General features: G+C 40.1%; 1 protein-coding gene across 3 annotated transcripts in view; it reads left to right on the forward strand.

Moving 5' to 3' along the window:
* Window positions 1-5,486: 5,486 nt before the first annotated feature.
* Window positions 5,487-20,119, forward strand: part of LOC137192522 (E3 ubiquitin-protein ligase SH3RF3-like) — a 105,602-nt gene continuing 90,969 nt past the window's right edge. For 2 of the 3 annotated variants that reach the window (XM_067603282.1, XM_067603283.1), the window contains exon 1: window positions 5,487-6,234. In XM_067603282.1, coding sequence (XP_067459383.1) covers window positions 5,824-6,234 — 411 coding nt within the window. In that variant the 5' untranslated portion in view covers window positions 5,487-5,823. The remainder of the gene's footprint in view (window positions 6,235-20,119) is intronic. The other variant, XM_067603281.1, reaches the window with a different exon arrangement.

Below are 20,119 nucleotides of genomic sequence, written 5' to 3' on the forward strand. Positions count from 1 at the left end.
AACACAAACAACAGACTCGGCATGAGGTGAAATGGGGTATAACGAGATAGGATATGTTCAGATAATAGGATGTATATGATATATAGCACAATGCAAGAGAGATAGATGAGTCATAATGTGACAAAACAAGATTAAACAAGATTAGATATGATGAAATCAGGGATTGTTTGATAAGGCAACATAACATAAGATGGTACAGGATTACTGTGTATGATCCCTGCGGGTTGTTGTAGAGTTATAGTAGTATAATAGTATAATACAAATAATTTAAATAACAAATTTATTTACGGAATGCAATGCATTTTGAATTATGTGGAGAACAACATTTATGCACCAAAAAAGATTTTGCAGATTATTCTTATCATGAATCATCTGTTAAGCATTCTTCGGAGGCCTGCAGGCTGTTTTGGCACATGTCAGCGTGTACGTTTGTTTAACTATCTCTGTCAATACTGAAAAAAGCAGGACTTAAATTAACCATTACTTATACTTTGAGCATATCCATATTTATTACCTTCACATATTGCCTTCCTGTTTTTCTTCTTTTTAATTTATTTATTTATAAGTCTGCATTTAATTATTTGTGCTAAACAAATAAGGTTAGATGTTTCATCTTTTGGTTCATATAAATTCCGTCTTAAGGTCGACATCTATTAATGTTAGAGAACAAAGTTTGAAAGATTTAGGACAGTACAGCAGCTGTCACAGACTGGCTATCCTGTTTTAACCCCCCCCTCCCCTCCAACTACCACATCAAAGTACTGTTAGTTCAGAGAAGACAGCAGTCAGTGGAGGCCTAATTTGCTGCTTGCTGTAATGTAGTTGGGGTAACTTCATTTTGCAGCACGGTCATTAAAAACAAACTTCCTCAGGCTTTTCACGCCCTGAGGAGGCTCGAACTCTGGAAGGAGAAAATACGGTTCAACATTTATTCACTTTTCAAAGATGAAACCAATGCAAATGTTTTGTTTTTTTGCCAAAAGAAAAATAAATTTAGTAGCAGATATTTTTCTCAAAAGTATTTGCCAAGTTATTGTCCATGGAAAAATGTGAGTTTAAACCACGCAGGATCATAAACATATTTATGCATACCAACTGTATGTTGAATTCAAAAACAAATAAACAAAAGGTGATGTCCATCACATTACAGGTGGACACCTTATTTTAAAATATTACTGTCATACTGACACAAAAGTTTAGTGTAACAGGCTTTATTTTTTTTACATATACATATATAAAAAAATTATGAAGTGAAACTTTATGTGTTCTCTCATGTCTCAAAGAACATACTCATGCTGCAAAATTGAATGTCTCCCCCCATGCACACACATTCTCTAACTACTCTGCAACAACGAAGCAAAGAGCCGGTTGCCATGGTAACTGCCGTGTCAGCTAACCCACTTTTGCATGAACGAAGGACATTGGTCGATGAGAGAGAGGTGTAAGGTATAGGTACATAGAGATAATCAACACACACACTATATATTCATTATATTTGATTGACTTTGGCAAACTAGATTTAATATTTCTCCACAACAGCTCATGGGAGAACTCTTGTGTTTGCTGAGGAATGATGGGATGAAAGAGAATTATTATTGATAAAGATTATGGTAATATAGCAGTGTATGAAACATAATTGATCCCTTTAGGTAAAGGTTGATGTAGAAGAAAACAGCAATGATATAGAGCAAAGAAAAAAAAAGAGTATAAATGCAGATAAAGCTAAAGTCATGTCAAGTTTATTTTTTATAGCTCATCAACACAAAGTCAAAATTAAATTATAGAGTAATTGCACTGCAGTAGTAATAACAATTAAGTTTGTTTATTGCAACAATATAACATAATGCAGTACAGTATGCGACAAAATGAAATAGAGAGCATACAACACTAACAGCCGATTGGAAACACTTAAAAGGCCTGACTGACTTACCTCGCCAAGCCTTTAGTAGGTTTGGCAGGGGAGCTGCTCAGCATGCAATAACGTGCCAAAATGAAACTATTTATTGACAAGGTAATGGAAATGAGATTTAAAAAAACAGGTAAGACAATAATATACAAAATGTGGCACAAAGACAGGACTTTAGTCAACTAAGTCAATGCTAGCATCCACAAAACCTGCAACCTGCAAACCAACACAAATGACAACTATGTAGAAACTATGTAGAGTTCATCACTAGATTTTGTACATATGCATTACTTAAGTGTGTATCACCATTGGACTAATCTCACAGATTTAACCCTTGTATCTCCAAAATGCTAGTTACCATCCCCGACTTCAGACGTCTACTGTTTAACCAGCGTCCACCTTTTGTTTGTTATTGACAGCAATGTGTCCTACAGGAAGTTATGAATATACTGCATAAATGTATTGAGGGAATTTTCATCCAATAATCATTTTTTGTTTGCTTCTCCCTGTGGTTCTCCTCTAATTCTGCATCGTTGGCTGTGGAGAATAGTATTAAGCAGATGAAACACACTGGGCATAAGACATGAGCGGGTATGATAAAGAGAAAGAGAGAGAGAGACACCATGAGTTTGGGCTTGTTGCCAGCACTTGTGGGCCGCTGCGCGACTGAGGCATTCAAAATCAGGGCTTGACAACAACAACACACACATATTTTTGGTGGCTGAATGACTATAGCATTGCAATGTTCTGCAGCTATGGGGCCACAAATAGACCTATAAGAAATGGCAGGCCTCTGTAGATGAAATGCGAGGGGAGCTTCCTCTCACAACTGAGCGGAAAAAGTGAAAAAAAAAGTCTTGCAGTTACTCCATTGTTGGTGCAATACACTTGACCTTCAATTGATTTTAGATTTTTTCCGCTGCAGTCATGAGTAGGAGCTCCTCATACATCTGATTTTCTTTAGATTTTAGGGGCTGTTATTTAGCATTTCTAGCCAATATAAAATATTCACTAGTAATATTTCCTATTTTGATTTGTGAGGCTGCATATCACGTATGAACAGCAGCAAGATGTAAATTAGTTAGTACTTCAGTCTCATTTCAGTTTAATCACTAGGCCATATTTCATTTTGTTATGTGTATTTTAACTACCTTGTCTGAACCTTCATTCAGTCCCTCTATTAAAGTATATGTGCACATGTACAAATGCGTATATGTTTTAATAGCACAATATTGCCAAAACTTTTGCAATACTGTGACTTCAATGTCAATTAAATATTAAGTATAAAATGTAAAATAAGTCACAGTGTCTAATCATTGTAAATGTTGTGGTTGCACACAGCACACACCCTCATTCTTTCTTACTCTTTGTCTAAGCAGTCCACCCTCTGCTTTTCGTCGTGGGTGGTAAATAGTGGGCCCACCCCTCATCCAGGAAGGCGTCACTTAAGTCACACACACACAGACACACACACACACACACACACACACACACACACACACACACACACACACAGGGACAAGCACATACACTGCCTATCCCTCTGGGGGCTGAGTGTGAGAGCAAAGCAGGTCTGAACAGGTGGACAGGCAAAGCAAATCTGCAGAAACAACACACACACACACACACCAACACTCACACACACTAACACTCACACACAATGCCCTCTCCTTTATCTCTGTTGTGTCCATCAAATTGCTCATAATGGTGTTTATCCTCAAGGACCTGCTCAGTGGAAATGCTGCAGTTTTTATAGCAAAAAAGATCTGCATGCCATCTGTACATACATCTGTGGCTGCTAATATTATGTCTGTGAACACAAAGTGTACCTGAAGATACTTTATAATGGCATGTTGTGTTTTCTGTGGTTACATATTAATCCTGTATTATGGCTTTTAGTACTACAATAATGATTGTTTTTAGCTTTGTGACTAACATTACTTTTTCTTCCTTTCCTATCAACTGTGTTGTGTATCTGTTGATCTGGATGGCAAGGAGCTGCACAATTGCCCTTATAGGGATAAAGTTGTATTGAATTGAATAATACATTTAATGTAAAATTTTGTCTCACGTTGTTTATCATTTGAATCACTAATAATTCTGGGATTACCAACTGTGTGTCTTTAATCTCTATATAATGGGAAATTGCAAAAAGCACTGAACGGAAGCTGGAGAAACAAAAGAGAACCAACTGATGACCACCAGGCGTCGCCAGAAACCACCATTTCCCAAAGCATGGCCGTAGTTACTGAGGTAAAAAGGATGTCTGCACCTATCTGTTGAGTATCACAAGGTGAGATATTGTCACTTTAACTCTGATGTAGTGCTCTTTGTAGATGTACATAATACCAGAAAGCCAAAGAAAATTAAATGAAAACAAGCTGAAATCTAGTTGGATTGAAGTCTAGTATAACATATTGTGCTTTTAATGACTTACATGATATTTGCATCTGCTTGTCTTTGTGAGCAAGAGTGAAGATAAAGATCAGCCTTCCAAGAACCTCTCAGGGTGTTGGAAGGGTGTGATACCAGTCCTCAGTTTCTTTTTTCAACCAGTCTATGAGAAGGTGTGAGAAGAGAGAGAGAGAGAGAAAAAAACTGGCTGGTAACAATTGAGCGACTGCCTGTCTCTAGTGGTTGAAACTCAAATCACACAGCGAGAACGCAGCCTGTCTTCACCTGGTCACCAGGTTTGTCTGCATCTGCCTGTCTCGGTGTTTTCTTCAGCTTTGTTATCAGCCATAGTTGTGAGATCGAGGCAGGGCCGGATCTAGTACATTCAATGCCCTAGGCAAGCCCCCACCCCCCCCCAAAACAACTTAGCTAACAAACAATAATAATAAATAATTTATCATGTGCCGTTTTTCCTAAACAATTTTAAATTCACCAGCGAGTACACGTGTACTTGTGTACATGTTTCCAATCCTAATTTGGACAGCCAGATACATTCCAACCCAGAATAAACACACACACACACACACACACACACACACACACACACACACACACACACACACACACACACTTTTTGACAGGGTTAGTGCGAGATACCGATAATATTTTGACTGGGTTAGTGTGAAGTAATGGTAACCTTTTGACAGGTTTAGTGAGAGGTAATGTTAACCTTTTAATGGTAAAGTATGTGTAGTCTAACGTTGTTTACGTTGTTTAAAGTTGTCGTCTTTGCACTGCACCCCATATATACTCCACTCATCATAGCCATCAGTGCTCTAACTAGCATGTCTTGACTGTGATGATCACTCATTGATGAACACATTTAGATAACAGTTGATTTTGTTTTGTGTTTTCAATAGCTCAGGTCAGGTGGTCTTTGTAATTGTGTGAAAATTTGGTTGGGTTGATTTTTCTTTTTTGGCACAAAATTGATTTCCTGGTTTCCCTCAGTGTTTGTAGCCTATTTTCAGATGGTGTTAAATGAGCCTCAGTACTAGTCGACTGAGGGGTCTCTCTCTCTCTCTCTCTCTCTCTCTCTCTCTCTCTCTCTCTCTCTCTCTCTCTCTCTCTCTCTCTCTCTCTCTCTCTCTCTCAGTCTTTATCAATCTGTCTCTGGGGCGTGCGCGCGCGCCGCAATTCTGCTCGGCGCGCGGATGATGATGATGAGAGCGTGACCTCACCGCTTTCTGCACAGCTGCTGGAGAGAGAGAGAGAGAGAGGGGGAGATACACACACATACAGAGAGAGAAACGGAAACACGTTGAGGGAGACAGAGAAGAGAAGTACAGAACAGCGGAGAATATTCAGAAGAGGTAACTGTTCGGTGCTCCGGGGACTCCGTTGAGGGGCGTCCGTTTGGCTGCTTCCCACCGGTTTGCCTCCCAGAATGATCTGTGCTCCCGGTTCATTTCTACGGTACAAGAACCAGTCGCTGCGGCGTCCCCACAGACAGTGAAGCCCAGATGCTCACCCTCTCCGCCGACATGGACGAGTCTTCGTCGCTGCTGGATCTGCTGGAGTGCTCGGTGTGCCTGGAGCGCCTGGACACCACCGCCAAGGTGCTGCCGTGCCAGCACACCTTCTGCCGCCGCTGCCTGGAGAACATCGTCAGCTCTCGGAACGAGCTCCGCTGTCCGGAGTGTCGCATCCTGGTGGACTGCGGGGTGGACGACCTCCCGGCTAACATCCTCCTGGTCCGCCTCCTGGACGGCATCAAGCAGCGGCCCCAGCGAGGGAACGGAGGAGGAGGAGGCAGCAGCAGGCAGTCCCTGGCCGGGGGCTCGCTGCAGGGGTACGCAGCCGGGATATCCGCTTCTCCCCCGGGCAGTGCGATCAGAGAGCTGCCTGTAGCCACCAGGAGCTCCCCTGTAAAGGTGGGTTACTTTCTCACCATCCACAATGTGTGCCAGCCTCTACCTCTACAGAACACCAAACACCCAAACTATGTTCCCAAACTCATTTTATTAACCCATGTTTATTCACAAAACACACACTCCTAACGTTTTGCAAATGCTTTGGAGCTCCTTTTTCTATGCAACATACTGTTATTGCAACATAATGGCAACTTTAAAGATCCGTTCTCTGTGCGCTACTGCCCAGTATCGCAGCAGTATTTTTGATGGGAGAACATTTTGAGGACAATTATATTGTACAGCTGAATTCCTCACTGTTTATCTCTCTTTATGTTCAGGGGAACAGTGTGTTCAGCATGCCATCTGCACAGATACCCAGCTGCTGTATGGTTATGGTTTCATAGATGAAAATTTATATGCTCTGAATGTTCACACAGTGAGACTGATTGCAGCATAGATTGCTTGATAACTGAGATGAATCAAAAACTTGGTAACTGGGTCCAAGTTATGGAACATGGACACAGAAATGGAGCAGAAAGAAGCATTTCTTCACCATAAGATTTAATTGAATGGAACAGCAGAATTTCATTGTTTTGGTTTTTATTATATTGTTGTTGATGATGACTCGACTGATGTATATTGTTGTCTATGCATTGTTTTGTCAAATTATCACCAGTCTTGTGCCAGTTGAACCCCCTACTGCTTTGGCATCATAATGAGGGTTCCCCCCCCCCCCCCCCCCCCCACCCCCCGTGATGCCACTGAGGTATTAAACTCAAGTGTCTGAGCGAGTGAGAGGATGAGAGATATAGAAGCAGACTTAGAGGGTCACCTGTCTGTGTTAATGTTGTTGCTATAGTCCTGGTGAAGCCCACACAGGCTGCAGCAGTGAAAGGTTTCGTAAGCTAAGCTCAATGGGTGAGGAATGAGGAGCCTTGTTTACTTGCTATGCAGTGCATTCAATGCATTGTCTTGAAGCTGTTATGTGGCAATGAGACAGAGAATGTGATATCATCAGCACTGTGCTGCACAAAAATGCTGTTGATAATCCAATGCAGTCTAAAAAATTGCACAAAAAACTTGTGGCAGCTGCGGTGAGATAGAAATACCTAGTTTATTGCAGTTGATATCAGATATGTCCAAGAAGCTGCAGGATTTTTTAAAACAATGTTGTCTGACCAGCAGTAAGTTCAGTATGAAATGATATGAAACGAAGAAATGCAAGCAGATCCTCCTATTTGAGAACAATAGGAAATGCTGGATTCATTCTCATTTGCATGAGACACAATAGTTGTGATGACTCACTTGATTGGCAGAGTTTTTCTCACTTTTTTCCTTGAAAGAAAGCCAAGATTGCCAGACTCAATACTTCTTGTTGTAACTTGTTAAGGTGGATGTACTGTATTTGTCTAAGCTGATCTCATCAGGCAAGCTAGCCATTGATTGAAGCAGTGGAGCGCTTTGGTGTGATGAAGTGCAGCACCAGTGAGCAGTCACTCATTCATGGCGATGAACAGCGATTCAAACCCTCAGTGACATTTCCACTAACACTTAACACTCCATTTCAATTCACCCAATAAACTTTACTTTCCCCTACAGAGCAATTCTGATGTCTGGTGCATAAAGAAAAACAGCACACACACACAAAAGAGATACACTGCAATACAGGGTTTTAACATCAGAATCAGAATCAGATTTATTGCCATGTAGGTAATTAGGTAACATACAAAGAATTTGTCTTTAAGTTGTTGTTGTGCGTAGCAGTCAGAAATATACACAAAATCAAGAAATTTTAAATAATATATATAAAAAAAGAATTTACAATAGAGGAAACATGTAAAATATAAAATATATTCTGTTGAGAGGAGCAGTTACAGATTAGATTTTAAATATTAAACAGAAAAGAATGAGATGAATGTACAGGATACATTATTTATAATAAAATTTTGCGGTGCGTTAATGTAACGCGCCACAATCAAAAGTCACTGATGTGCAAATGTGAGGTTGTGGGGTGTTATGTTAATATAACGTGTGATGTCGATGGGGGTTGCAGATGGGAAGAACTGTTCTTGTGGTCTGAGGTTTTGGTCTCAACAGACCTCAGCTTCTTGTTGGAGAGGAGTGCCGCAAAAAGTTTATGTGGGAGGGGTCGCCCACGATCTTTCCTGCCGGCCTCGGTGTCCCGGAGGCGTGCAGATCCTGGAGGGACGGCAGGTCGCAGCCGATCACCTTTTGGGCACAGTGGATGATACGCTGCAGTCTGCCCTTGTCCTTGACAGTTGCAGCGGCGTAACAGATGGTGATGGTGATGGAGGAGGAGAGGATGGACTCGGTGATGGCGGTGTAGAAGTGCACCATCATTGGCTTTGGCATGTTGAACTTATTTAGCTGCTGCAGGAAGTACATCCTCTGCTGAGCCTTCTTGGTTAGACCGCTGATGTTCTGCTCCCTCTGGTCCTGGCGGATGATGGTTCCCAGAAAGCTGATGGACTCCACAGTGTCGACTGGGGAGTCACTCAGGGTGATGGGGGCGGGTTAACATTAGTCATATGTTTAGACTGAAACTCCCTTTTTTAATGCAACTATTTACTTTTTAAACAACTTATCAACTTATCAGTCTAGCACTACTCACAGGATGAAAATTCTGAGAAATTTCAGAAGTGAAGTCTTAAGAAGCCTTACAGAGGGAGAGTGCATGCAGATGAGCGCATTCGAGCTGCAACAATTAATCGATTAGTCAATTGATATAATATTTTCTGGTTCGAGCTTCTCAAGTGTGATGATTTGCAGTTTTTTCTTTGTCATGTATGCAGTAAATTGAATATCTTAAGGTTTTGAAATGTTAGTCAGACAAAACAAGCAAATTTAAGACATCACCATGGCCTTAAAGAAATCAAGAGTGCAATTTTTCACTGTTTTTTAACATTTCATTGACTAAATGATTAATTGATTAACTGAGAAATTTGGGCAGATGACTTGATTATGAAAATGATCGATAGTTGCAGCCCTAGATTGTATACACACACTTAAGCACAATAATATACAGAGTTCACACTCCGGCTTTAGTCGGGGTCAGTCTGTGTTTGTTTTAGGGCCCCATCGAGAGAGCACTTCACTGTGGGTGTAGCCTTTATTACCAATGAACACACACATACACACACTGATACGTGTACGCACACACACCTATAACCCATTACCCCCTGCAATCCCCTGCAGCCACTTTGCCCAAGTCTTCTCCGGGCTCTCTTGGGACCGGAGCTTGGTGATGAAAGTGTGAATTAATCTACTCTAACAGGGGGGTATTGTGTGTGAGCGTGTGTGTGTGTGTGTGCATGCCTATTTCGACATGTACCCCCCCACACACATAAAGAAAGCAGGGGTCTTGCAGAGGGAGTTAAATCTGACACACTCATGTGGTACCGCCACACACACACACACACACACACTTATTGAAGGAGTCAAACAGGTCAAACAGAACACTACGTCAGGTATTAAGGTTGTAGATGAATGTGTTGCTATGGAAATAGAAGAAGAGGCAGACTTGCTGAGTCAGCAGCAAGAACAGCTTTTCCCTTCGCTGTTTGTGCTCTTTGGGCTTCTGATCATTTTCTAGCACTCTAAAATACGTGCCTAGAAAAAAATCTTAACAGAAAAAAATAATAATTGGCAGACATACTTCAGGAATATTTCATATAACCTGTCTTGTGCTATTTTGAATCAGGCACTGAAGTGAAGTGCTCAGTAGGATTGTATGGCAGGATTTTTTTTTCTCTAGGTTTTGGTTGTTGCTCTTTTCTCAACTAGGAAATGTAGCCTGTTAGCGGTTGATGACTTTGACAACCCATTATAGTCCCTCACTTGTCATGCTGTACATTTAGCTGTTGCAGAGATGACTCGCCACTTGTTCCCCTGTTTCGAAGACAGCAGCGCGAAGACACGTACAGTCCGCAAACAGATGAGGTGTTTTAATAATGTAACAATGTTGTGTAAACAGAATAATGTGACTGGAATACATTTGTGTGAAAATTTGTGTTTTTTTCCCAGTCAGACAAGATGCTCATTATGAACCAGTCTCAGTCAATCTGTCTATCAATTGTGCTGCCTGTCCTCATATGATGCTTATATGATGGTTGAGTCATGGTAGAATAACATGTTCAACTCACAACAGACGTGTATTCCTGTCTTTGCACTGACTTAGTATGTAATTGTACCTCGTCTAAAATTTGCTTTGCCTTCTGTCTGAGCATGCAGTTACTGTGGGGTACTGTTTAAATTTATGTGATCTGATTTAGAGCTGCAACAATTAGCCGATTAATTGATTTGTCAATCAAAAGAAAATGAATTGGCTATGATTTTGATAATGGATTAATCAGATTTTTCAAGCAAACATTTGATGGTTTCAGCTTCTCAAATGTAAATATTTTCTGTGTTTCTTTGTCGTGTATGGCAGTAAATATTTTAAGGTTCTGGACTGTTAGTCAGACCAAACAAACAAATTGAAGACATTGTGGGCTCTGAGAAATTATGAATGCCAATTTTTCTTTTTTTTCCTTTTTAACATTTAATTGATTACTCAGAAAAATTAAAAAACAAATATTTGATGATGAAAATAATCATTAGTTTCATCCCTAATCTGGTTTAGATTCTGCTTCAGATCCTGCTGATCAGTTCTGTTTTTTAAACAATACATGTTTTGATTCTTGGCCTGTTATTAAAGCCACATTTATTGTTGGCAGATTGAGGCTGCCATTACCAGTCATTTTCCCATAAACGACAACATATTGTATTTTGTGCTTCTTTTTTGTTAAATGGTAAAATAGAGTGGAGTGTGGCACAGTAGAGCAGATCACTGTCTCCTGACATTACACTGATGAAGGATGTGATTATTTTCCACATTATTCCAGGTCTTCAGTAACATCACAATAGCTGATACTGTACACATACTGCACTGTAATGATGGGGACTGTTCCTGCTGCTGAGATGGTTATGTTTTTAATCATGTCTGTTCGTTTGTTAGCTGGATATCCCAAAAATGTTGACTGTTATGCCATGGTCAAGGCCAAGGATAAAGTCATTAGTTGTAAAAGTATTTTTAAACATTGTGAGAGTGTCAAACTGACATGTAAGACAGACTGTCACATGCATGCAATGGTTCTCATACATCAGTATATATGTATTCTTCTGCAGATCAATCCATCCATTCAGTCTATTACAATTTTAACATTAACATTTAGAGGACTGCACCACTGGTGGAAGAATTCACTGTCTAAGTGCTTTCTAATATATGTATTAATTTCCACGATTACAAGTTAAACAGTTCAAAATGAGTCTTCTTCCTGTTTTAGTTGCAGCTCTGTCTTTGTGCCATATGTCATTCCTGCACATTTCCTGCTAAATCTTGGCCCAAGCCAAAATGGAATGAACACATACAGAGCAATACATTCATAGAAACAATTTACACTGTGACGGTCTCATTTTTGCACAATACACCGTGCTGTCAAAACATATTTGAGAATGATGTATAAAGATAAATGTCCTGGTCTTCGGTACTTTGAAACAAGTACACCTCCAGACAGTGGAGAAACTGAGGTGCAGTCTGAGTGCTTTAGATTAGCATAACAGGCAGCCACATAGAAATCTGTTGGATATAAAGCTTTTAGTTCTCAGAGAAGATGCAAAGTTTTAAAACAGGCTTATATTCAAGACTGGATATAAGTGAGCCATTAAAATGTAATTATATCAGTACCAAACAACAAATGTGGTGGATGATTTACTGATTCATGATTTTTTCCTGGCATTGGCTGGCCGGTTTTGGCAGATTCTGTGTGTCCTCCTGCTATGTACTGTATTGTTGGTCTCAGAGGTTGTTATAGAGACTAATAGAGGTATCCAGGTATCTTTTTGTCTATTCATCATCAGTCAAGGATAGGTTATTACAAGTGTTTGTGTGAGGATTCATCACTGAATGCTGCATATATCTTGAATTTTGATCTTTTTAATGTTCAAACAAGAACAGGAATCCGATATATTCTGCACATTATGTTCTTGTCAGAGACAGACCACCATGATGGGACTCTATAGAGCTCTGCCAATCAAAATATCGGTATGTCATGATCAAAATCAATGTTAAGAGTTTCTGGTAGACACGTAGTCTGTATTTATCAAATATGTATTCGAGCAAACTGCAAGATATCCATCATATCATTGGGTATATTGATATCAGCTCTCACAATCTGAGCACACAGTTTTATCATTAGATCGTCATCAAATACTGCTAGTCTGTTTCCACGTACTGCAGGACTTCAACCCTTGATCTTCTCCCTTACCTGTATTTAACCTGGGGCTGCTGTGGTGACGTCTGACGTTACCATGGTGACAAACAGTAGCAACAATGCCACCTGCTTTTATCTCTGGAGTGAGACATTGCTTTGCCCTGTCATTCCCATGTGTCTGTTTTATGTGTGTGTGTGTGTCTGTGTGTGTGTGTGTGTGTGTGTGTGTGTGTGTGTGTGTGTGTGTGTGTAAGGATTAGGTTGGGAGTTCAAAAAAGGAAATGGCCCGTTACCAATCCCTGTAATGAGCCTTTGAACCTGTGTCTTTTGAATTACAGCGCAAGAGCACACACACAACACCCGACCTTACCCTAACCTTAAAGGGGACATATCATTCTTTTTGTAATTTTTTGTTATTCTTACGCTGTTATGATGTTGGATATCTATGTTAAACATGGTCAAAGGTCCAAAACTTGAGGTGGATGTATGTAAAAATGCTTCCTGAAAGTCAAAAGTTAGGACTTCAACCTGCTCTGAACGCTTCATTTGCAATGTTATGTCTACCTCCTCCCCATGATGATGTCAGGTTGTTTGTGCATGCCCACAAATGGCTGTCCGTTCCATAGCTTTTGTTGCTAAGGTTGCTCCATGGGCTATTTGAATCGTCCACTCTCATATTTCAGATCGGATTCCAGCTCGAACGTGTATGGATGTGTTTGAGAAGTTTCCATTTTGAATAAAGAACAAGAAAAATAAGGGAAATTCTGCTACTATTATTTATTGATAATGCCGAAGGGCAGCTTCTTGAAGCTAACCAATCAGAACAGAGTGGGCTCATCGGGAGGGGGGCCTTAAAGAGGCAGGAGCTAAAATGACCTGTTTCAGAAAGAGGCCGAAGGGCTGCATAAAGAGCCAGTATAAAATAAATAAGGAGTTTTTAGAAACTGTAAATCATGCAAAGATATTCCAGTAGAGCCCCAGAATATAAATAAAGACCTGGAAATGTGCATAATATGTCCCCTTTAATTCCACCCTTAACCCTAAAGCCAAGCCTTTTAAGAACTAGCGGCCCTTTGAAGAAGTAGAATTGACAAAAATGTCATCACTTTCCAAAAATCCTTACTGTCAAGGTCTAAAACTCAAAATTGGTCCTCACAAACATAGATAATACAAAAGCACAGGCACATATACACATGCACATGCACACAATCTCTCACGCAGTCACATTTCCTGCTCTACAGCTCCATTGCTCCGTTCATAGTTAATTTTCATATCTTCCACACCTTTACAATAACACAGTATGAGAAAGGTTCATTTTTCTTTGTTTCTTCACACACACACAAACACACAAACACACACACACACACGTGCACACACACACACACACGCTCAGAAACAGACATGCATGCACATTCATTCACATTCATTAGTGTTATAAACTGCTCATCTCTGGCAGTAAACAACAAGCTCTCAGTCATTACCTCTACATTACCCCCTCACTTCATAAATACTGAACGAAGGCGTGACACACACACGCACACACACACACACGGACACGCAAAAAGAATCCATCCTCTCATGTCTGAGAATATCTCTCTGGACACATTTTTCTATTAAAGCATGTATGTGTGTATGAGCATAAGATCTCTGTGCTAATGTACACACATCGCCATTCTTTACTCATTCTTTCTCATCTTCCTCGCTTTTTCTCTAAGGTTCATGCGAAGGCAACTTAATTAATTTCAGTGATACTACATAATGAAACTTCCCTCCACACACACACACACACACACACACACACACACACAAATGCGTGTACTGCCACTGAAGGAGTAGTTAAAACTAGATGACTGCTCTGTGCCTCCTGGGATGTCTTGGCAATTATGCTTTTATGTGTGTGTGTGTTTATGTGTGTCCACAACTTTGCACTTGTGTGTGTGTATGGGAGCACATAGTATGCATTCATCTGTTTCCATGCTTGTTTATTTGTTTACTAGTTATATTTTTCTCAACACCAGGCAAAATTGGATTTTGAATGGATTGCAATGAGGCAGCCCACAGCCAGTATTCAGTGTCTCGTTGTTTAAAGGGAACATTCTGCTTTTTGGGATTTTCTGTTATTTTTATACTGTTATGATGTCGGATGTCTGTTTTAAACATGGTCAAAGTTCCAAAACTTGAGGTTAACATATGTAAAATGCTCCCTGCAAGTCAAAAGCCCAGGTTTCAACCTGCTCTGAAGGCTTCATTTGCCATGTTACCTCTCCTTCCTCCTTGTGTTGACGTCAGTTTGTTTGTGCATGTCCGCAAACGGCTGTTTCTGTTATGTAGCCTTAGTTGTTAAGGTTGTTGCCAAAGTTGTTCCACGTGTTGTTTGTGTGGTCCACTCTCATATTTTGGATCGGATTCAGGCTTGACCATGTACGGATTGTTTATGTAGCTGTACGGGATGTCAGCCGAGATGCAGTTTCCAGAAGCTAAGCAATCAGAACAGAGAAGGCTCATCGGGAGGGTGGCCTTGAAGAGCCAGGAGCTAAAATGGCCAATTTCAGACAGACGCCGAATTGAGAGGCTGCATAAAGAGTAAGTATAAAATAAATAAGGAGCTTTTTGATCTGTAAATCATGCAAAGATATTCCAGTTGAGCCCCAGAATAGAAATATAGACCTGGAAATGTGCATGATACGTCCTCTTAAATCCATTTTCATGCCAAAATGTACAGAATTTTATTATTGTCAGCTTGGAGACAGGATTTATTTTTGCTGTCCTTTGAAATACAGGGTGGTACTAAAAATTCTGTAAATGTAAATAAGACTGATCAAATCAAAATCTCAATAAATTCAGGTAAACATCATTCCTGTCATATGAGAGGATGATGGCAACAACTGGACAAGATATGATTTTTAGTAAGATTGGCATGATTTGTTTGTTATATTGATATAAATACCTGGTAATATCAGGTCGTGTTAAAACTGTAAATAGTAGAATTCCCACCTATGTAGTGCTAGTGGTGGAATATTGACGAGGATATATCCAATTAATATACTATAAATTAATGATGAATTAATTAAATAACCATTATAAATGACTTGCCATGTTTGTCTTGATTCAGAACCATAAGGCAGCTTTGGCGACGATGTTGATAATATACTGTACACCGCTAAACGTCCCTAGTATGTACCTTCTTTACATAACGTATTGCCCTAATTCTTTGTGTCCATGTTGCCCTGAATCTGGGTGATGTCATCTTACGTCAGTCTGTATCCTTGGCCCTGCCATCGTCCTGCCCATACAGATATGGAGGTGGGTCAGATGATGGATTGATGGATGGAGGCAGGGTGGTGGTCAAGGGCAGCTTAAAGCTTGGGAGATGGTGTAATGAGTTAGTGTGTGTGTGTGTGTGTGTGTGTGTGTGTGTGTGTGTGTGTGTGTGTGTGTGTTGTGTGTGTGTGTGTGTGTATTTAGTTTGGGGGGTTGATGCAGAAAGGGTGTTAAAGCCTAAACAAGCTTTGGAGCTTGACTGCTATTCCCACGGGTGTATGAGTGGAATCCCATCAATCCCATCCCCCAGTCGCACAAATACACACATTAGGTTAAGGGTTAACCCCCTCGCTCCCGGTCCTATTGTTACTATGGAGATGAGGGTGAGATGTCACTGGTCACTGGTCAGGCCAACACATTTCAGACAGAGGAACAGGAGCATATTTTATGGTTGAAATTAAAATATGGCACCATTAAGAAGCAATAAACGGACTAACACGTAGATATGACCAACACATCAACGGAATGGAAATTAAAATTCATTTTTGCTTTGAAATTAGTATGTATATTATCGGTTTGTTTTAACTTTTTGGTCAAAATCAGTACAGAAAAGAAGAAATGTAAGTTGTATTTATTTTTCTCCTGTGAGAGTGCCACCTGGGGGCGTAAATTTCTGGTTCTCACTGACAGAGTTGTGTAGGCAGGCACTAAATATAGTTTATAATATCACTTAAATAATAAGCTTTTGTTACCCGCTGCTATCTAACTCCCTGTTGTTATCTGAATAATGGGGTAACATATAGACTGCTTGTATTAGAGAACAACTCCTTGCTGTGATTTGACAGTTGGGTCATTTGCCATCAACACATGAAAAACAGACAGTTAGTTAGACCCTCCTTTGTATAATATCGTACAAACACAACACTGAGCTTTGAGTGGGATACAGTCTTAACAGCATGACATGTTGTTCCCAGTATTAAGTGTTGTAAAGGGACAAATATCTTAAATTGCTTATGGTACATAACCACGACTGTCTGCGCTTGTTGAAAAGGGGAAAATTATGTCTTGTATCAACAGTCGTACACTATACAGGACTATAATGTTCTCCAGTCAGTAGTGCACCACAGAGCACGTCTGGCTTGAAGCTGAGATGTTGTTTTCACAAATATGTCAGTTTTATGTTCCTTTGAAAAATGGAAAACTGTTCACAATAGCTTCTATTTCCTTATACAAAAAGAGAGGAATATTAAAATAACATTCAGCTTTAAGTAAACAATTTTACCTCCTTGTTGAATGTGACAGGAAGAAGCACAGTAGTAGAATTAACTTTACTTTGTAGATCACCAATCTTAGTAGTAGTGAGCAGCTGAATAGACAACAGAAAGCAATGATGCATGCCACGTTGTGTTGTGTAAAGCGATAGTAATAAGCATAATTACAGTAGTTCATTGTCTAGAATCCTGTCAGATGTGGGTGGGCATTCTCATGCTACTTCCTGGTGGGAAAGTCACAGCTTCTGGCTTCATATTCCATGTTTTCTGGCTAATTAAACCGGCAAAATTCAAACCAAACCAAAGTTAACTGTTGCTGCCATCTGGAAAGCACAATGTCCAAACAGCTTTTAACAGTTTTCTACAATGTGGGAAAGGTGTGAGGCGTCATCGTTTGTGCCGCCAGGAAGTTTTACTTTTGTATATTCTAACTCCTCCAGCGGCATACACTGCAACGTGTGTGTCTGTTGTAATAACGGATGAGGTTCTACTGGTGATGTGCTTGAAGAAGAGGAACGGTTCTCTTGGGGGGAAGAGATTTGTGGAAACACTGTGGTTTCTCCAGGTGTCAGACAGTGCAGGTGTGTGTATTACCTGTGTATATGTGTATGCTTGTGTGTTAATGTCTTTCAGTTCCTTCCTGTCTTGTTGCAAATATGCCTCCTCCATCCTCCACCTCTACCTCCTCCTCATCTTTCTCTGTAATGGAGAGATGTTGAAATGCACCCACCGCCCACTTTAGACTTGGCAGGAAACAGAGTCTTGGCTACAGTAGAGAAGAGAGATCAGTGTACACACTCACACACAGACACATGCACGCAGACACACACACACACACACACACACACACACACACACACATCTGAAGAGAATTTGGAAACATGGCAGTGAATGCAGGTCTTCCTCTTCATGGACCTGCTGTTCATTCTCACAGCTCTCAACTTCAATTCATCACCAGCTGTGTTTATGGACCTTTTGTGAAATCATTCTTTTCCCCTCTTTTTTTTTTTATTTTGCCTGTAGGACTGATTGAACTTTCTGAGGTAGTTCAGTCGGTCCTAAAGGATTTTTTTCTGTAAACGTCACAGCAATTTGCACTCTGAAATGTGTTATTTGGACTTTTCAGCGGTTTGAACTTGAACTATAGAAGAATAGCTCGCTTTGGCAGAAGTTTTGTCCCTTCTGTCATAGTAGCACTGAACAAACTGCCTCACTGACACAGTGTATAGATCCACAATTGTCTGTGGGCGTGTGTACGGATACGTGTATATGTGTTGGAGATTGAATGTCATGCCAACCATCCATCCATCCATCCATCCAATGTATAGAAAGGTGACCAAAGACACCAAAAGTAAAACATAAGTATCGAATCAATCAAAACTAAACCTTGAAAGAATTTTAAAACAGTATTTTAAGTAGTTTAAAGTCGAAATTATGCTTAATATGATTTCAACACAACAATACCAAGCATATATAACATCTGTAATAGGATTAGTATAGCAATACCATGGGATCAAAATACTTCTAAGGTCCCAATAAATTCATCACTGAGTACGACTGATCGCTACACAAACATTACAGGAATGTTATTGCTGTACTGGTGGATGTGTGTAAGACGCTATATGGCCACCATAAACTCACTAATGACTATTACACATAATACATTTGTGAATATAGAAATAATGTTTGGAGTTATAATAGTTTTTTTTTTTCCCCACTGTGGATAAATGTGATATCCTCCTGAAATGTGTGCCGTGCATGATGCATATTAATTTTTGGGGGTCAGATAAGAACATTTCAGGTTATTTCGGGACACTCTGATCCACAGCGTTCATGGCTGCAGTACAACTGTGATCAGCTTTCCACTCTGACGTCCATGTCCAAACATCCACTCCTGGCTCTGTGTGTGTGTGTGGGTGTGTAAATACTATGTGTGCATATTCGAAGTGGTATCCATGCATGTGTGGCGTTTGGTGGTGGTTTGTGTGTATACTTAGAAATAAATGTTCTTCTTGTGTGTGTATGTACAGTGTGTGTATAAATCATCATGCGCATATGTCCGTGTGGGTTTTTTTTTTTTTTTTTTGGCTACTTTATGTTTTTAAGCAAAGTCTCTCAACCTGTTTTATCGCTGTAGTGCTGCACTTGTTGAAGATGTTTCAAAGTTTAAAAGACCGTACACATGAGAAGTGCACAGCAGAACCAAATGTGCGAAATAAGAACACGCAGAAAAACATAAAACCATATTAAACAAATGCCAATATTTCCACAAGTATACGAGTAGCAATGTGTGTGTGTGTGTGTATGTTTTAGGGGTGTGTACAGCAGTTGTTCATGGTAGTATGTTAGCAGGAAAGGGAGTGTGCGGGTTAAGTTGGAGGAAAAATGCAAACGCCTAGTGGTAGTTATGTAGTGAATTTTTCTCTTTGGTTCTGGTGTGTGTATGTATATCTGTCTGTGTGTGTGTGTGTGTGTGTGTGTAAGAGGGATCTGGCAGTTTTCACCCTCCAGGACAGGGATTATGTAAGCAATGAGAAGGGAGGTCAAATACCGTCCTCCCTCCTGGCTGTGTTCTGTTTAGACTGGGAACAATGGGAACACTGGTACAGTTAAATGCTTCTGCTTCTGCTAAATGTAAAAAGGCTCTGAGCTGAAGGCCATTTTTTTCAGGTGCTGGATATTGTACAGCCACTAAAGCTCTGATTGATGTTTGACTTGTTTATTCTTGCCATTAAGTGTCGCCTTTAGAAACGTATAGAGGAGATGGGACATATCAACAGAGACGTGGTTCAAATGTACATCCTGTCGCTGTTTTATAAATCCACTGTCTTCATCTACTGTTCCACAATGTTTGTGTTGTAGTGAAGGTTCCCAAACATCCTGTATTCCAAATAAGAAAATTCATGGGATTTTAATAAAGTTAACTTTATTAACTTTATTAACTAGTATAAAATGTACTGTAAAGGCTGGTAGAGATTGCAAGTGTTCCTGGTGAAGGTCTTGTTGGTTTACAGCAATGACAATCAAATATCACACCTAGAAATGTTTTGTAAGGTGTTAAAGCTGCACAAAATCAATAAATAGCCAGTGTAATGTCAATCA

This window comes from Thunnus thynnus, chromosome 11 (assembly GCF_963924715.1).
Source record: "Thunnus thynnus chromosome 11, fThuThy2.1, whole genome shotgun sequence".
Lineage (NCBI taxonomy): Eukaryota > Metazoa > Chordata > Actinopteri > Scombriformes > Scombridae > Thunnus > Thunnus thynnus.